This window comes from Coloeus monedula (genome assembly GCF_965178545.1).
Source record: "Coloeus monedula genome assembly, chromosome: 21".
Lineage (NCBI taxonomy): Eukaryota > Metazoa > Chordata > Aves > Passeriformes > Corvidae > Coloeus > Coloeus monedula.
In genome coordinates, this window is record NC_138801.1 from 5,367,920 (window position 1) to 5,383,444 (window position 15,525).

Genomic DNA, 15,525 nt, shown 5'->3' on the forward strand with positions numbered 1-15,525 from the left:
AGTGAGGACCCCCATCCTTCCCCCCACATCCCCGTCTTGGCTCCAGAGGCCGGGAACATCTTGCTGTGATTATTTTGGGGGGGCTGTGGGGTGGCTGGTCTTGGCCCATGGAGGGGCGAGGGCAGGAGCGGGGAATGGAGCAGCCCCATCCCCGTTTACAACCCTCTTCCTCCTCCTTGTTTAGGGCCAGACCTTATTCTTGAACTGTCTGGCTTTTCCAGGGGAGACGGCTTTCCCTCAGTGCACGGCATTAAATAATTAAATGGAGGGAATAATCGTCAGTGAAACCCCCTTGGGTTCGCACTTCCTCGGGCCCTGTGATTGCTGATATTTTTTTGGTTGAAATATGACCTTTTTTATGATCAAAGGGGATCAGAGTTCCAAAGGAAAGTAAAAAAAAAAAAAAAAAAAAAAAGGGGAGAAAAAAAAAGAGGGCAAGCATTTTCTTTTTTTCCCAGTCCTAGCGGTCTGGTAAAGTTTCTTTAGACATGCAAAGATTTACACACCTTTCTGCAGGGTGCCTTAAATTACCCTCCAACTCTTTACACATTTCCATGAGCAGAGCAAGAACAGTAAGTCATTGAGAAATTAACTGGCCTTTCAGTAATATCCCCTGTCGGCCTTTCAGAAGGAGAATGTCTAATGACTTTTTTGAAGTAGAGGTCAGGGTTTGCTTTTTTTAAATAAAACAATCTGTATTAATGCAATTTCCTTTTTAGCTGTAGGATTTGCCCTTTTTTTTCCTCAGCATCATTTTTTTTAACACCACCAGCCACACAAGGCATCCGAAGCAAGACCTGATTGCTTGAAACATGCACTCTTGGTGTTTCCTAACCCACTTGTGCAAGCTCTTCTCTTTTTTTTTTTTTTTTTTTTTTTTTTTTGGTAAAAATTGTGGTTTAAAATGGACCTTGAAGCTGGCGAGGTGACTCCTGGCTTTGGGCAAAATGTGGTTGGTTCAGAGACAAAGCTGAGCAGGTTTGCTTTACCTGACACTGGGCACCTGGGTTTTGCTGAGCTGGGTGTGAGCTCTGAGTCCAGCTTTGCTGAGCCAGAGCTGTTGGACTGATGAACCAGAGGCACTGAATTGGCAGGGCTGTGCTGGGCTCCTCAGGGTGAGGATCTGTCTGGCCAGAGCCTGCCAGGTTTGCAACCCTTGGGATGAACGTGTTTCCATTTGCCAGTCCTTCATCTTCCTCTCAAAAAAAAAAAGGTTTAAAATATTATAATTTTTGGTAATCTCACTTTCTGTTCTCCTGGGGCTTTCCTGATATTTCTCTCGTGCTGTGCTAACACCTTGTGCTTCCATGGTGCTCAGCATGGCATGGGCCTGGATGTGCTCTGCCAGCCCCAGCCCCCTCCTCACCCCAAAACCGTGGGCTGGGGCAGTGCAGCATCCTTGGAGCACTGTCTGGGATGGTGCTGCTCCTTGGTCTTCCTTCCTAACATTCCCAAAATCTTGCCCTGTGGATGTTCTGGTGCAGAGAAACTGGGCTGGCTCATCCATAGCTGAAGGTTTTCTCTGACTGTGGAGCTGCACCTCTGCTGCACTGTGAGGATGTTCGCAGTAAGGAGGTGGGAAAGAGGAGGTGTGGGGGATGGTGGGGGCTTGACAGTGCCTAGCCAGGACCCAGTAACCAGCTCTTGGGCTGGGGACCAGAGCACCCCCTCCAGCCCCAGCACCAGGGCATTGGGCAGGGGCCAGGGCAGTGACAGTCAGGGCCCACAGGGGTGACAGCCAGGGGTAATTGCTGGAGGAGTCCCCCATGCCCAGCCCTGCCCTTCCCAGCAGGAATGGTATTTCTGTATTCACTGAGCAACTCCTCTTTCTCCCTCCATCCCTGCCAGACCCCAAAAGTACAGCATGCCCTGGGCTGGCTCCTCTCCTCCTCCCCTCCAGCCCTCACAACCCCCCCATTCCCTCCTAGCTCCCTGTCTCTGCAGTCGGTGGCATTATAAAACACCCCAGCCAGCCCCTGGGTGAAGGTTTTTCTCCCAGCTTTCTCATTCCCTCTCTTTCTGCCTCTTTCTTTTGCTCTTTCTTTCTCTCCCTCTCTTTCTTTCCCTGCCAGGAATCCCAGTCAGTCCCAGATGAACCAATACTCCGTGGCTCTGCTATTTCCCTTTTATTCCCCCCCTCCTTCAACAGCGAGATGGGAAAAGAGTGAACTAAAAAAAAAAAAAAAAAAAAAAAAGAAAGAAAGAAAGAAAGAAAAAAATCAAAGCTGCACATATTGGATCCAGATGTGCTTACAGCCCTTTCCAGCAATTTAATTAAATTCCCCCAGACAGCCAGGAGGATTTCTTAATGATCAAATTTCCCTGGCTTTCCTCCTAAAATGCCCCTCTTTCTTCGGCTGGCTGTTGCTGTGTCTCCCTGATGGATGGCCAACTCGCATTCTTCCAAGTCCGCCCCGCCAAGGCCATGGGGAGGAAAGGGGCAGAGCCTGGCGCTGTTATTTCAGCCAGGCACTCAAACGCCCCATCCACCCATGGGGCCAGAAATGGCCCTGTTTGCAAAATTTCTGCTCCCAGGAGATGTGGGGATGGGGAGGCACCTCCCGGGGGTCTGTGTCCTGTGGCGTGGTCACGGCAGGGATACTCCAGGGAAGGACTCCCGTGTGCGCGGACTCGCCGTGCTGGTGGCGAGGGAAGGGTTCAGCCCACGGCTTTCCTGGTTTGTCACCTCCCAGGGCTGGTTTGGAGCCAGGTTTGGTCCCACACTGCATCTCCAAAGCCTCCTTTCAAGCAGGGGTTACCAGCGTGGGGGCAAAGCCTCTGTGGGGCTCCTGAAGGCACATTTGGGCTGGCAAGGCCCTTTGGGGCATCCCAGTGTCCCCTCTCATCCCCAGGGACAGCACGGCTGTGGTCAGAGGCAGTAATGGGGTGACCCTGCCTTGCCAGCCCTCCTTTCCCAGCCAACAGCAGGAATGCAGCTGTGATTTCTCCCCAAAATGGTGTCTGATGGAGGCTGGACCCTGCACGGTCCCCACCAGTGCCACACAGACAGGGATGGGGTTTGTGCCTGGTGCTGCCACTGTAATTGTGGAGGGTCCAGGGTTTTCCTGGACTTTGGAGAGTTTGGGCTTTACTGGGAAGACAGTGGGCCCAGGGTCCAGCTTTACCCAGTGGCACAGGAGGCACCGGGTCTGGAATGAGGGTCTCAGCTGCCCAGCCCACCCTAAGTGGGGTCCCCTCAGCGGCGCTGCTCTGGTTTGAAGCCAGCTCACACAGGCTTGAAGCACCCTCTGTGCAGAGGGACAAATCCCCACCGTCCCCCACTCTTCCTTGCTGCTTTTGCCCTCTGCTCCCTGCCCAGGGTTGGATGGGGTTATTTCCACCCCTATTCAGGAAAACTCGGGGATGACACCCCCCAAACCCGACCCAGGGGGGGCTGCTGGGCTGCAAAGGGGGGTCCAGGCCAGCTGCCCGTAGAGGTGCCACTGCACAGCACCAAGTCCCGGTGGCACCGGGGCCAGCAGCCACCCTGCAAAGGACCCTGCCCTGCCCTGCCCTGAAGGTGGGCTCGGGGTCCAGGGTCTGCAGGCACTGGGGTCCCCCACCCAGGCGCCCCACTTTGTGTGGGGAAGGGAAGAGTGGGAAACATAGGGGACCGTGACAGCATGTCAGAAAAATGCCCAGCCGGCGCGGCCTCCTCGCCCCCTCTGCCCCGGGGCCACGGCTGCCTGCTGGAATCTGGAAGCGCTCCACCGGAATAAAATAAATACGTAAATAGGAAACCCAAGGCGGCTTCAGTTATTGCCGCTCTCCAAAGCTCCCCGCGCTGGCAGATTCCACCAGAATAATAATAAAAATAATGATGATTATGATAATAGTGCCAATAAATCCTGGGATAATGTTTCCCCTGGTAGCTCTTGCAGCAGGGGACGGCCCAGGCGCTGTGGGCAGCAGTACCAGAGTTATCCCCAGCCCCGGGGAGGCAGCAGCCACCGGGTGCCACCTCCCAGCAAACCCAGCCCGGCCTGGGTGGGTCCTCCAGAGCGGGGGGGACACCCGGGGAAAAGGGGGACATCCGGGGGAAGGGACACCCGGGCGGGGGTTATCCAGGGGAGGGGACACCCAGGGATGGAGGACACCCATGGTGGGGGGACACATGGGGAGGGGGACATTCGGGGCAGGGGGGATCGCTGGGAGGGGGGAGGACAACGGGCAAGGGGATACTCGGGGCGGGACACCCGTGGGAGAGGGGACACCGGGGGAGGGGACAGAGGGGGAGGGGACAGAGGGGGGGTGCCGGGGGAGGGGACAGAGGGGGACAGAGGGGGACAGAGGGGGAGGGAACAGAGGGGGACAGAGGGGACAGGGGGGACAGAGGGGGACAGAGGGGGACAGAGGGGGAGGGAACAGAGGGGGACAGAGGGGGACAGAGGGGGACAGAGGGGGACAGAGGGGGACAGGGGGGACAGAGGGGGGGTGCCGGGGGAGTTCCCCCCGCCCCGCGCGCGGCCGCGTGCTGCCCCCTGCCGGCTGCGCGCCGCTGCGGCCACGCCCACCGAACAGACCACGCCCACCGAACAGGCCACGCCTCCGGGTGACCACACCCACATGGGACCACGCCCCATGCGGGCCCCGCCCCGGTGCTCCCGGCGGGTTCCGGTTCCGGTTCTGGTTCCGGTTCCGGTTGCGGTTCCGGTGCCCAGGCAGGTGAGGGGCGGCAGGGCCGGGGGCTCGGGGCGCTCGGCCGGGGGTGATCCGTGAGGGGAAGGCGGTGCTCGGGCCGCCCTTCCCTCCCCGTGCTGCTCGGCGAGTTCGGGGCCGGTGGCGGGCGTTGCACTGGAATTTTGGAGCGTTTTTTTTGTGAAAACGAACTGGGGTTTATAGACTCGTTTGGGTTTTTTTTTTTTCCCCGCTGTAGTCTGATCTACCTCTTCAGAGGAAGGAGTGATGAGTGTGTTTAATAGATCTAAAAATATATGTATGCAGCCCACTCAACCTGTCAGGAGTGCTGCATACCCATATTCATTTATTTATTTGTTTACACGTACGCGCTAATAATAACACAAATATTCCGGCTGTGAAGTATTGTAAAACAAACAAAGAAACAAATTAGTTTTATTTTTTATTAGCTTATTTGACTATTGAACTTAAGTAAAGAATGATAAGGAAATGAAAAGGTATGTTTTACAGATCTTTTGTGTAGGCAGGGTCCTGTTGTTCATCCTGCTGGGGTCTGGGGGCTCCTGGCCTTGCCTCCCCGTGGGGTGCAGGGAGATTTAGGGGCTTCCTGGGGTTGCACGCAGTGCGCTGGGGAGTTGGTGATCCCTGGGGCGGCTCCAGCCCCCTCTCCCACAAAAACCAGGCCGGGCTTTGCTGGTTGCAGACACCCCGAGGCACTCAGAGCACCCCCAGCCTGCGGGGGCTCGTGGCAGAGCCTCTGCAGCAGGGCTTTGTCCCCAGCCTGGGCTCCGCCTGGATGCTGTGCCCAGATAACTGCAGCTTGCAGCTCTGAGTGCAGGAGATAATTTGGAGACACCAAATTGGTGTGTGGGAGGAGATCCCTGCGCTGGGCTGGGCTGCCTTTTATATAAGGAGGGGGGACGCTGTGTTTTCTTCTCTGTTCAGATCTGCTGAAGGCCTTGTTTGTTTGGAAAGGAGAGAAGAGCCCCTTGGAGAGGGGGCCTGGCTGTGGGAGGACAGTGGTGCCGTGCTGGAGGCCCCCGGCGGGCTGGGCACGGGCAGAGCACGATGCCTTTCCTGCACGGCTTCCGCAGGATCGTCCTGGAGTACCAGCCCCTGGTGGATGAACTCCTGGGGCTGCTGGCCATGCCCAACACGGAAAGGCAGAGCTCCCTGGAGAGGTAACGACAGGGGGCCCAACACCCTGGGGTGTTTTTGGGGGATAGCTGGAGCTCAGGGATGTGACTGAGGTTGGACAGTGTTGGCTTGGGACAGCCCCCAGTCCTGGGGAGCAGCTCATCCCACAGAACCTCCTTTTGCTGCTGTTCTTTGGGAATGTGGAGGTGGAGGAAAGCAAACACAGGAGCTATGGGTGCTCCCCAGGAACAGCCCTTTCTGCCTGACTCCTGGCAATAAAGCCTAAGCTGGGGCTCAGCTGAGGCCCTGAAGCTGCTGTGTAACCCCACAAGCAGCAGGTTGGAGACCCAGTGGGTACAGGACCAGAGGGGAGACCAGGGATCTTTCTCCCTGGGGAGAGCAGGGATTTTTCCTTCTTCTCTGTTGCCGCTTTGACCCTTGCACACCTGAGCTGTGTTCACTGAGTAACTGGGGGGTTTTTGTGTGTCTCAAGCCCTGCCTGCCTGGACAGTGACAGGAGCCAGCTCTCAGCTGTGAGAAGAGTCCTGGAGAGGGAGACCCACTCCCCATTTTATCAGGAAGGTGTGAGCTATGCCCTGCTGAAGGTCACTGAGCTGGGGCTCGTCCCTGCTGCAGAAATCCTCCTGGAATTCGGTGCTGACCTCAGCTTTGAAGGTGAGGCTGGTGGGAAGGGGGCTGGGCCAGGAGGAACCAGCAGATGAGAAGCTGCCCTGGGCGGTGGGGATAGCTGGAGCAGAAAGAGGAGGTGCTACCAGCTCAGACCACTCCTGCTCCTTGCTGGAGTAGTGTGGAGGTACCTTGTGGAGACCCAGCCACAAGGATGGACTGAGGGACACCAGGGACTTGGGGGCTTTTGGCAGGATAGAGTCATTGGAACAGCAGGACCCAGGGTGCGTGTGACAGCCGTGTTTTCACAGGCATCGCTGTGCTCCCAGGGCCCTCCCCAGCTGTCCCCTTCCACTCTTGGCAGGTGCTGGGGCTATTTTGGGGAGGTCCTTTGTTCTCTCTGACTGTTCTTGTTCTCAGACCCAGTCACCTACTACACCCCCCTGCACATCGCGGTGCTCCGCAACCAGCCGGACGTGGTGGAGCTCCTGGTGCACCACGGCGCCGACATCAACCGCAGAGACCGGGTACGGCTTTGCTGCCTGGGCACAGCCAGGCTGAGCCCCCCAAGCCAGAGCTGGTCTGGGGTGTGGGGACAGCCCTCCTGCTTCCCTCCTCCCGAGCCTCACCATGTGCTCGTTCCCCTTGGCACATCCCTGTGCCCACTGTCCCTAGTGCTCTGATGCTGTGGCAGAAGGTCAAGTTGCCTTTGGCCAAGATAAAGCCCAACAGCAACTCCCTGGACACACTCCCAGTCTTCAGTATTTACCAGTGGTTTTTAACTGTTTTGCAGATCCATGAGAGCAGTCCCCTGGATCTGGCCAGTGAGGAGCCTGAGCGGTTGCCGTGCCTGCGGCGGCTGCTGCAGCTGGGGGCCAGCGTCAACGCTGCTGACAAGAACGGTCTGTGTGCCCTGCCCGGCTCCCCCAGCTGAGGATGGGCTGGGGTGGGGCACAGGGGCTGGGGCCATTCGCTGCTGCACTTGCTCCCTGCTTACAGGCGGGTTTGGGAGTTGGGAGCAGGCTGGCAGAACCTCCCTGTGCTTGGTATTCTCTCCTGGTGTGCTGGCTGTGTGAAAAGGGCTGAACCCAGCTCTGTGCAGTCCAGGGGAGGTGGGATGGGGCTGTGCCTCTGTAGTCCTGTGGTGCCCACTTATTCTAAAACTCACTCCACTGTGGCACATGTACGCACTGAGGCTACCATTAGTCTTGCATGTGTGGCCTGTGACTGTCCCCATGGCTGGGCACCATCATGGGAACAGTGGAAGGCTCTGCCAGAAGTGTTGCTACTCCCTGTGTTTGGCTGTGGGTGGGGTGGATTGTTTTCCTTCCTGCCCTTTGGCGTGTCACCCTGTTGTCCTGTGACTGACTGACTGCTCCACTGCAGGGAAGACAGCACTGCTGCATGCCCTGGCCAGCAGTGACAGTGGCCAGATCCACAACACTGATAGCATCCGTCTTCTGCTGGAAGGAGGTAAGGAAAACCTTCTCCCCTTTCTGGGCTGGCTGATTCTTTGTGCAGGACCAGGCACTGCCCTCCTGACTCCTTTATGTTCCCACTGGATCAGAGTAAAGCCCAGGGGTGCTGGAGTTGGTGCTGGCCTGGCCCCATGCTCTACAGTGTCAGTTACGTTCTCTGTCCCTTCCTGCAGGCGCAGACGTCAGGGCCGCCACCAAAGATGGTGACACCGTCTTCACCTATGTCATCTACCTGCTGGGAGAGATGCCCTACAGCCGCACCGACGAGGAGGCTGAGGACATCGAACGCTTCTGCTTTCGTGTCACGCAGCTGCTGCTGGCCCACGGTGCCAACCCCAGCGAGTGCCCAGCCTCAGAGTCCCTCACACACTTCTGCTTAAAAAGCTTCAATGACTACTTCCCACTGCTGCGGTTCTTGCTGGAATCAGGTGCTGCCTACAACTGCTCCCTCCATGGTCCCTCGTGCTGGTCCGGCTTCCACATCACCTTTGAGCACCTCTGCTGGCACCTCAGTCGCTTAGACAATGAAACCTATTCCACAGACCTCATCCAGAAGGGTCAGACTCTGCTGGAGCTCATGATGGCCAGTTCACAAGCCATCCAGCTGCCCAGCAATTTTGAGGTCAACACCAGCAGCTGTAGGTCCCATGGGGAGAAGGTCCAGACTCTGTTCCGCTCTCTGAAGCAGCTGGAGCGCTCGCCACAGGCACTGAAACACCTCTGCAGGGTGTTCATCCGGCAGCGCCTGAAACCATGGCCAGTGGATGACAAAATCAAGGCTCTGCCTCTCCCAGACCGGCTGAAGTGGTACCTCCTCATCGACCACGCTGCTGCTGGGCACGAGGACCTCTGAGCCTGACAGTGCCTCTCTGTCTGCTCCCTCCACAGTCCTGCTGTGCCTACAGCCACCATATCTCTGCTCTGGGACAGTTTTCTCTGCAGGAAGAGGTGCTGCCCATGGAGTCCTTCTCTGTGGCATTCTGGGGGATGTTTTTTTGGGCACAAAGTCACACGTGTTTGTGCAGGTCTCGTTGCTCTGGGGAACGCCATGGGGAGGCAGGCAGAGCTCCTGGGCATGGGGGAGCTGGATACTGGGGCTGGTTTGGGGGGAGATTAAGCAAAGGCCTGGGGGCAGGATCAGTGGGTTGGGGGCTGTGACTGGACGGGCAGCCTGTCCCCTCTCTCCCAGCCCTGCCATGGGTGGGTGATGCAGTGCCTTAGGTGTCCAGTGGAGTTGAGAGATGCCTTGGGGTGCTGGGAGAAGGAAGAGGTGTTCTGGCATTTCTGCCTCTGGTCCTGGTGGTGGAGGCAGGTCCAGCATCATCCTGTGGGTGTGGATGCCTTCCTTGCTCAGTGTGGACTTGTGAAACTGGGGATGGGAGTGAAGGGAAGTGGGGCTGGCAGCAGTGCCTGACTGCTCCACACCCTGAGTTTCTGAACCCCATCCTGGCACCATCCACCAAGGACATCTCAGAGCTGCTGGGCTCCAAAACACACAGACAGATGTTTCCTAACTTTGTGGTGTGCTCCTTGTGCAAGGATGAGGAATGGGCAGCCAACAGCTGAGTGCCTTGTGCCTCCCTCCCCAGTTCTTGGCTCTTTCCCTTGGTGACTGCTCCCAGGATCTTGTTCTCCAGTGCCTCCTTCCCAGGAACAAGAACTTGCTGCACCTGGAGGGCTTGTGTTCCAGCCTTGCCACAGCTGCCTGGCTCCCCTTTCCAGGAACCTGCTTCCTTGTGACGTGCCAAAGACTGGCCACAGAGCTGAGCCCCACACAGTTTTGTTGGTTTGTATTTTGTTTGTCATGGGGGACAGATGCAGGAGATGAAAAGAGGGAAAAATCTGTTCTGATTAAAGACAGTTTGTATCAGGTGGATCTGGGATTTGGCTGCAGTGCCATTGCCCTCCTGCCAGCACTGAGTTTTACCCTCTCCTGCTCCATGGAACTGGAGCTGTGCGTCCTGATGAACTGGTGTTTAAAAAAACCCAGTAATGTGATAAAATTCTGCCCTGATGTCTGGAATGGGAACTGAGCAATTAAATGAGGCCTTTTAAAATAACAACAGGGGCCTGTTTTTCCTGCAGGAGAGGTGGGGTGGAGGACAGGGATGGGGGGATGGCTGGAGGGTCGAGCTGCAGCAGACTCTGCACCTGGGCTCACCCCTGGCACGCTGCTGTGTCAGCGTTGGCCACCTTGGGCCAGTGGCCAGACTTAGGTAAATGAAGGAATATGGCTGAAGAGGAGATGGGAGTGTTCAAAGCCAGGTGATGGTGTGGGGTGCTGGGGGAGCATCTGCAGTGTCACAGTGACAGAGGTGACGGGATGGAGGGGTCTGGGAGCAGCTCAGACCACACCAGTGTACTCCCAGGGCTGCAAGGCTTTGTCTGGAGGAGGATGTGGGGGACTCAGGGTTACACACTTAGACAATGCCCATGTAGGAAACCTGCTCAGGGGTTTAAAGGCCCTCAAAGCCCCAGAACCTGGAGTTGCCTCCCCACTCCAGCACAGGGAAACAGCAGAGGTTCCTCCCCTTTACCTTGCCCAGCTCACTGCTGATCAGCAGGAAGGGGTCTAATACCCAAGCAAAGAATGGAGCCCAGATCATCCCAAAAGTGCCCCAAGCTCCTGTTCATGAGCCCCACACTCACAGGAGCCCTGTGCACTGCAGTCAGCAACCTGCTGCTGCCCATAGATCACCTCGTGCATGGGAGACCCTCTTGCTCCTGTCCAGAGCCCCCGAGGGTGGCACAGAGCCAACATGCATCCGAAAAAGCCCACGTGCAGATGTGCAACAGCAGGAAAATGTATTTGGCAAACACCTCTTTTCACAAACAGCAGCAACTTGGAAGACAAAGTCCCGTCCTTGTCACCAGCCCCTGGAAGGGGAGTCACGACACGGGAGAGACCTTCTCCCGCTGCCCTCATCTCATGGCAAAGGTGTAGACGTGGTAGATCTCATCAGGGAAGTTCTCCTGGCGCTCCTCGGCCAGGAGGTGCAGCCCAGCTCTGCGGATGATCTTACGGACCACGTCCAGGTCCCGGCAGACGCTGCTGTCCACATCGTCCATGATCACACCCTCCTGAGCCATGTTGTCCTTGATGACCACGATGCCGTTGGGCCGCAGGCCGGCACGGCAGCGCTTCAGGAAGTCGGAGAGGTGGTTGTCAGTGAGATGTCCTGGAGAGGCAGAGCAGTGGTTAGAGGGCACAGAGTGACCAAGGGAAGGAAACCCAGAAGCTGCATTTGGGATCCCTCCTGATGCAAGTAGCCAAATACTTGAGCCATTTGCAGGGAAAGCTTTAGCTTGGGGGCGTCCAATTTGCGTCTCACTACTCAGCTCCATCCAACCCACACCTCCACTCTGGCCTCTGAGGGCTTGGCGGAAAAGACCCTTGGGGGAAAAAGTACAGTGCCCCTCCATGGGATGGGGGGCAGCTGCCCACCCCAGGCCCCCACCCGTGCTGTGATGCTCATCCTTCATGAAGATCTCAAGCTGCTCTCCCCAGTGCGTAGGGCACCTGCCCCTCAAGGGAAGGGGACAGGCTGGAAAGACCCCGCAAGTGGAGTGACCCTCACCGATGACCCACTGGATCCAGATGACATCATAGGAGTTTGGCTCGGGGCTGAAGTCCTGGAGGCCACAGCAGAAGTAGTTGCGCACCCGCCTGCCCTCCTCGCCCAGGTAGCTCTTGGCCTTGGTGAGGAAGTCCTCTGTCACATCCACCATGTCCACTGTCTTGAAGAGGGGCAGCAGCAGCCGCTTGGTGATCCGGCCAATGCCAGCCCCGCAGTCCAGAGCACGGGTTGTCCCTGTCCGGTTGGGGCCATCCTGCAACAACGACCGTGAGGGGCTGAATCCCACTGTGAGGTACCCACAGAGGACAAACAGGACAACCACACAAGGCAGGACTGGGATATAGGGAATCCATTGCAGGGCAAAGGTCTCCTAGCATGTAACAGAGGATCCCATGGAGCAAGTCAGAGGGAAGAGCCCAGCTCCACACTAGAAGGGTGGGGTTTTAGGAGCACAACAAACTGTGCCACCTACCCGCAGAAACCTCTGCAGGAACTTCCTGGAGCTGTTGATGTCGATGCTGGAGATGTGGCCATAGCCCCCCAACATGCCATCCACCGTGGCGGGCACGTCCTTCCAGTACTTCTCCGCCTTGGAGTAAAACTCAAACTCGTTCTCCACCACCTCGCTGGTCATGCTGGCCAAGGGCACGCGCCCACACGGGACTCGCTGCTCCCCTGGGACGGGAGAACCCCAAACCAGGGAGGAATGAGTCAGCTCTGCCAGTACCCCACATCTGTTCATCACCCCTTCCCCCTCCCCAGGGCTACTGCAAACTCCAAAAACATTCAGCTGAGAGCAAGAAGGAACAAAGATCTAAATCCTGGTATTTTCTGGAGACCAACAAACCCAAAATCCCTCCCTGGGCAGATGCCTCAGCCAGAACAGGCATGGCAGAGCCTTGCTCAGCAATACACCCAATTATATGATTCTTTTTTAAGGCTGACCCACCCTTTTCACCTCTTCTGCCTCTCCTTTCCCTGTCTTAACATTTTACAGATTACATGTTTATGTGTGGCAACAACCCCATCAGTCACCTCCAATTACATCTGGAGTTGCTAAAAGTTATCCTGAGCACCTACCTGAGGATTGTAAATCTCAGCCGTGACCATGTTAGATATTTGCAATATAATAAAGTCAAGGTATAATCAGCAATACAAGCTATAAATCCCCCCCAGGCATCTCATAATTCAAACCACTGTGGATTTGATTAACTGCACTGGGGATTAGAAACTAGATTTAAGGTGGCCAAAGGGTAAATTCAAGGACTTCAAACACCTTTACAAATAAAGAAATATATAATGTTCGTGGCTTGAATTTGCTGGCAAATATCCCATTAGACACAAAACCTTTTCTATAGCAGCTTAGACAGGTTTGGTGGCCCCACGTGGCCTTGAACAGCCTGGGGATAGGAAAGGGGGACGTGGCATCTCAACTTACAGGTCACCGGTGGAAATCCAGTTTGGCTCAGTGGTGCCAGGAGCCGGTCTGCGCTGTGATCTAGGAGCAGAGAAGATGCAATTTAAGTGCCAAATCACCCCTCCAGCCCTGTAAGCGTGACTGTGCCCTGAGGAAACCACAGGTAAGAGCCACCCCAGCCCCACAGACATGCTCCTGGGGAGACTGAGGGGCAGCTGCTGCTTAGCTCACAAGCTGAGCCATGAGTGTAGCCAGTGCACGGAGGGTTCTGGCTCCACTTTCAGCAGTGCTCCTGTCTGATCTCACAAGCTGGGACCCAGGCTCACCCTCCCAACAGTGTCCGCGTTCCTTGGCCCTGGGTTTGGCTTGGTGAGTCCCTGGTGACTCATTTTTCAGGGTCACAGGCTACCAGCACAAGTGGAGAGCACCCAGGACCCAGAAGATGGCTCTACCCACCTCCCTTAACCCGAACCTAAACCTGGAGCCGAACCCTTCCTGCTGCCCCGGGAGCCCCTGACACGCGGCCGGTGCCCGTGGAGGTGCGGGCAGGTGAAGGCCGGGACTCGCCCCACGCACCCCGCAGCCGTGGGGAAAAGGTCACACGGCGTGGGGGGGGGTCACCTCAGTGTGGGGCCCTCTGACCGAGCCCGAGGGCGATCGCAGGCCGGGGAGCGGCGGGGAAAAGGGGTGCGGGTGCGCGGGCGGGGGGTCCCCAGGCCGAGGGGAGGGGGGCTGTGGCTGTGCCGCCATGGGGGGCACGGGGGTCCCGTCCCGGGCCCGAGGGGTGTTACACCAGCCCTATGCGGTGCGAGGGGGCGGTCCCCGGTGCAAGGCCCAACCGGGCCCTTTCGCCTCCCGCCCATCGGGATGAGCCCTCCCCCGCGCTCCAGGCCCGCGGTGCTGTGGACCCCGCGGGCCGCCGGGTGCAGCCCTACCCCGGATCCGGCCCGGGCACCTCCTCCGGCCCCTCCCGCCCCCCTCCCCGCCCCCCGCAGCCGCGGCCCGGGGAGGGACGTGCCGGTAGTGCCGGGGGGTGCCCGGTGCCGCCGCTCCCGCCGCTCCCTCGGGCCGCGGCCGCGACCCCCGGGCCCCCCCGTTACCTCCGGCCGCGGCCGCGCGCTGCCCCAGCACGGGACGGGCGGCCGCGGGGACCAACCAGGCGGCGGCGTGGCGGTGACGTCACGGTGACGTCACGGGACGGGCCCTGCCCCGCTGTCCCACTGCTGCCCGCGCGGCGGCGCTCCGGGACGGGGGTCGGGGGTGGTCAGCGGTGGGGCGGACTGGGATGGACTGGGGCGGACCGGGGCGGACCGGGATGGATTGGGACGGACTGGGACGGACTAGAACGGACAGGGATGGATTGGGGCGGACTGGGACAGGCCGAGCAACCCAAGAGGTACCGCGCGGTTCTTGAGGGGCAGGCTGGCACGGGAGCCCGGCCGGGTGGCACCGGCGTGGCAGGACTTGGGGTCGCCAGAACAAGCAGCCGCGGGAGTGTCCTGGCCGGGCTACCCGCGTGTCGCCGTCCCAGCTTCTGCTCCTGCTCCTGCCCCCGGCCCCGGTCCTGTCCCGCCGTTGTCCTTGCCCCCGTTCCCCGTCCCGGTCCCGTCCCATCCCCTCCCGCCGTGCCCAAGTGCGGGCGCCAGGGGGCGCTGTTGTCCCGCCGTTGCGCCGCCGCCGCCGCGGGAACTTCGGAGCGTCCTGAGGGGAGCGGGGCCCGCTCGTGCCCGGCACCGACAGAGCCCGGTACCGATAGAACCCGATACCGACAGAACCCGGCACCGGCAGAGCCCGGCACCGATAGAGCCCGGTACTGATAGAACCCGATACCGACAGAACCCGGTACTGATAGAGCCCGGTACTGATAGAACCCGGGAGCGACAGAGCCTGGTACGGATAGAACCCGGCACCGACAGAGCCCGGCACCGACAGAACCCGGTACTGATAGAGCCCGGTACCAACAGAACCTGGTACTGATAGAACCCGGTACCGACAGAACCCGGCACCGGCAAAGCCCGGTACTGATAGAGCCCGGTACTGATAGAACCCGGTACCGACAGAGCCCGGTACCGATAGAACTCGGCACCGGCAGAGCCCGGCACCGACAGAACCCGGTACTGATAGAACCCGGGAGCGACAGAACCTGGTACGGATAGAACCCGGCACCAACAGAGCCAGTACTGACAGAACCTGGTACTGATAGAACCTGGTACCGGCAGAGCCCGATACCGACAGAGCCCGGTACCGATAGAACCTGGTACCGGCAGACCCCGCACTGACAGACCCGGTACCGACTGACATCCCCCAGCACTGGCCCCTCATACGCCCCTTTACGTACTTGTGCCCACCCAGTGCCCAGTGCGGGCACTGATCCCAGTGCTCCCAGTGTCCCCAGCCCTCCCGTGCCCTCCCTGCCTGGTCCTGCCGAGCCAGCATGGGGAGCTGAGGCCCGACGGGCTCATCACAGCCGTGTCCCCCCTCCCCAGTGCAGCTGAGACCATCCCCTTTTGGGGTCTCATCCCACCCCGCGATACCCTCACCCCAGCAGGACAGGGTTAATGGGACCTGGGGGTGCCCAAGCCCTTTGGAAGAGGATTGCTGTGGGGACAGTGACAAAGCTGGGTTGGCTACAGTCGTGTCTGTGGGGAAT

The 15,525-nt window shown here is 58.6% G+C and overlaps 2 protein-coding genes across 4 annotated transcripts; one reads left to right on the plus strand and one right to left on the minus strand.

Annotated features, from left to right (window-relative positions):
* The first annotated feature begins 4,623 nt into the window (after positions 1–4,623).
* Positions 4,624–9,920, plus strand: ASB6 (ankyrin repeat and SOCS box containing 6). Of its 2 annotated transcripts, none has more exons than XM_082295083.1 (7): positions 4,624–4,665; positions 5,584–5,819; positions 6,269–6,450; positions 6,823–6,929; positions 7,196–7,304; positions 7,789–7,875; positions 8,054–9,920. In XM_082295083.1, exons 2-7 carry the CDS (start codon positions 5,707–5,709, stop codon positions 8,731–8,733), a joined length of 1,278 nt encoding a protein of 425 aa, XP_082151209.1. In that variant the 5' UTR covers positions 4,624–4,665; positions 5,584–5,706; the 3' UTR covers positions 8,734–9,920. The 2 variants fall into 2 exon arrangements, with proteins under 2 accessions (XP_082151209.1, XP_082151210.1); XM_082295084.1 differs by having other exon boundaries at positions 4,642–4,665; positions 5,614–5,819.
* A 748-nt stretch (positions 9,921–10,668) lies between these two features.
* Positions 10,669–14,029, minus strand: NTMT1 (N-terminal Xaa-Pro-Lys N-methyltransferase 1). Of its 2 annotated transcripts, none has more exons than XM_082295050.1 (5): positions 13,976–14,029; positions 12,897–12,956; positions 11,931–12,133; positions 11,459–11,711; positions 10,669–11,059 (listed from the first exon to the last, which is right to left on the minus strand). In XM_082295050.1, the coding sequence occupies exons 3-5, from the start codon at positions 12,090–12,092 to the stop codon at positions 10,803–10,805; spliced, it is 672 nt and encodes a 223-aa protein (XP_082151176.1). In that variant the 5' UTR covers positions 12,093–12,133; positions 12,897–12,956; positions 13,976–14,029; the 3' UTR covers positions 10,669–10,802. The 2 variants fall into 2 exon arrangements, with proteins under 2 accessions (XP_082151176.1, XP_082151177.1); XM_082295051.1 differs by having other exon boundaries at positions 13,894–14,000.
* Positions 14,030–15,525: the final 1,496 nt, after the last annotated feature.

What these genes read in the sequence shown, in the direction of transcription:
- ASB6 (XM_082295083.1), top strand. Translation starts at nt 5,707, where the DNA reads ATGCCTTTCCTGCACGGCTTCCGCAGGATCGTCCTGGAGTACCAGCCC. An exon ending in CAACGCTGCTGACAAGAACG is followed by an intron (nt 7,305 to 7,788) that starts GTCTGTGTGCCC and finishes GCTCCACTGCAG; the next exon opens with GGAAGACAGCACTGCTGCAT. An exon ending in CCGTCTTCTGCTGGAAGGAG is followed by an intron (nt 7,876 to 8,053) that starts GTAAGGAAAACC and finishes CCCTTCCTGCAG; the next exon opens with GCGCAGACGTCAGGGCCGCC.
- NTMT1 (XM_082295050.1), bottom strand. Translation starts at nt 12,092, where the DNA reads ATGACCAGCGAGGTGGTGGAGAACGAGTTTGAGTTTTACTCCAAGGCG. An exon ending in TCCTGCAGAGGTTTCTGCGG is followed by an intron (nt 11,712 to 11,930) that starts GTAGGTGGCACA and finishes TCGTTGTTGCAG; the next exon opens with GATGGCCCCAACCGGACAGG. An exon ending in CTGGATCCAGTGGGTCATCG is followed by an intron (nt 11,060 to 11,458) that starts GTGAGGGTCACT and finishes CTGCCTCTCCAG; the next exon opens with GACATCTCACTGACAACCAC.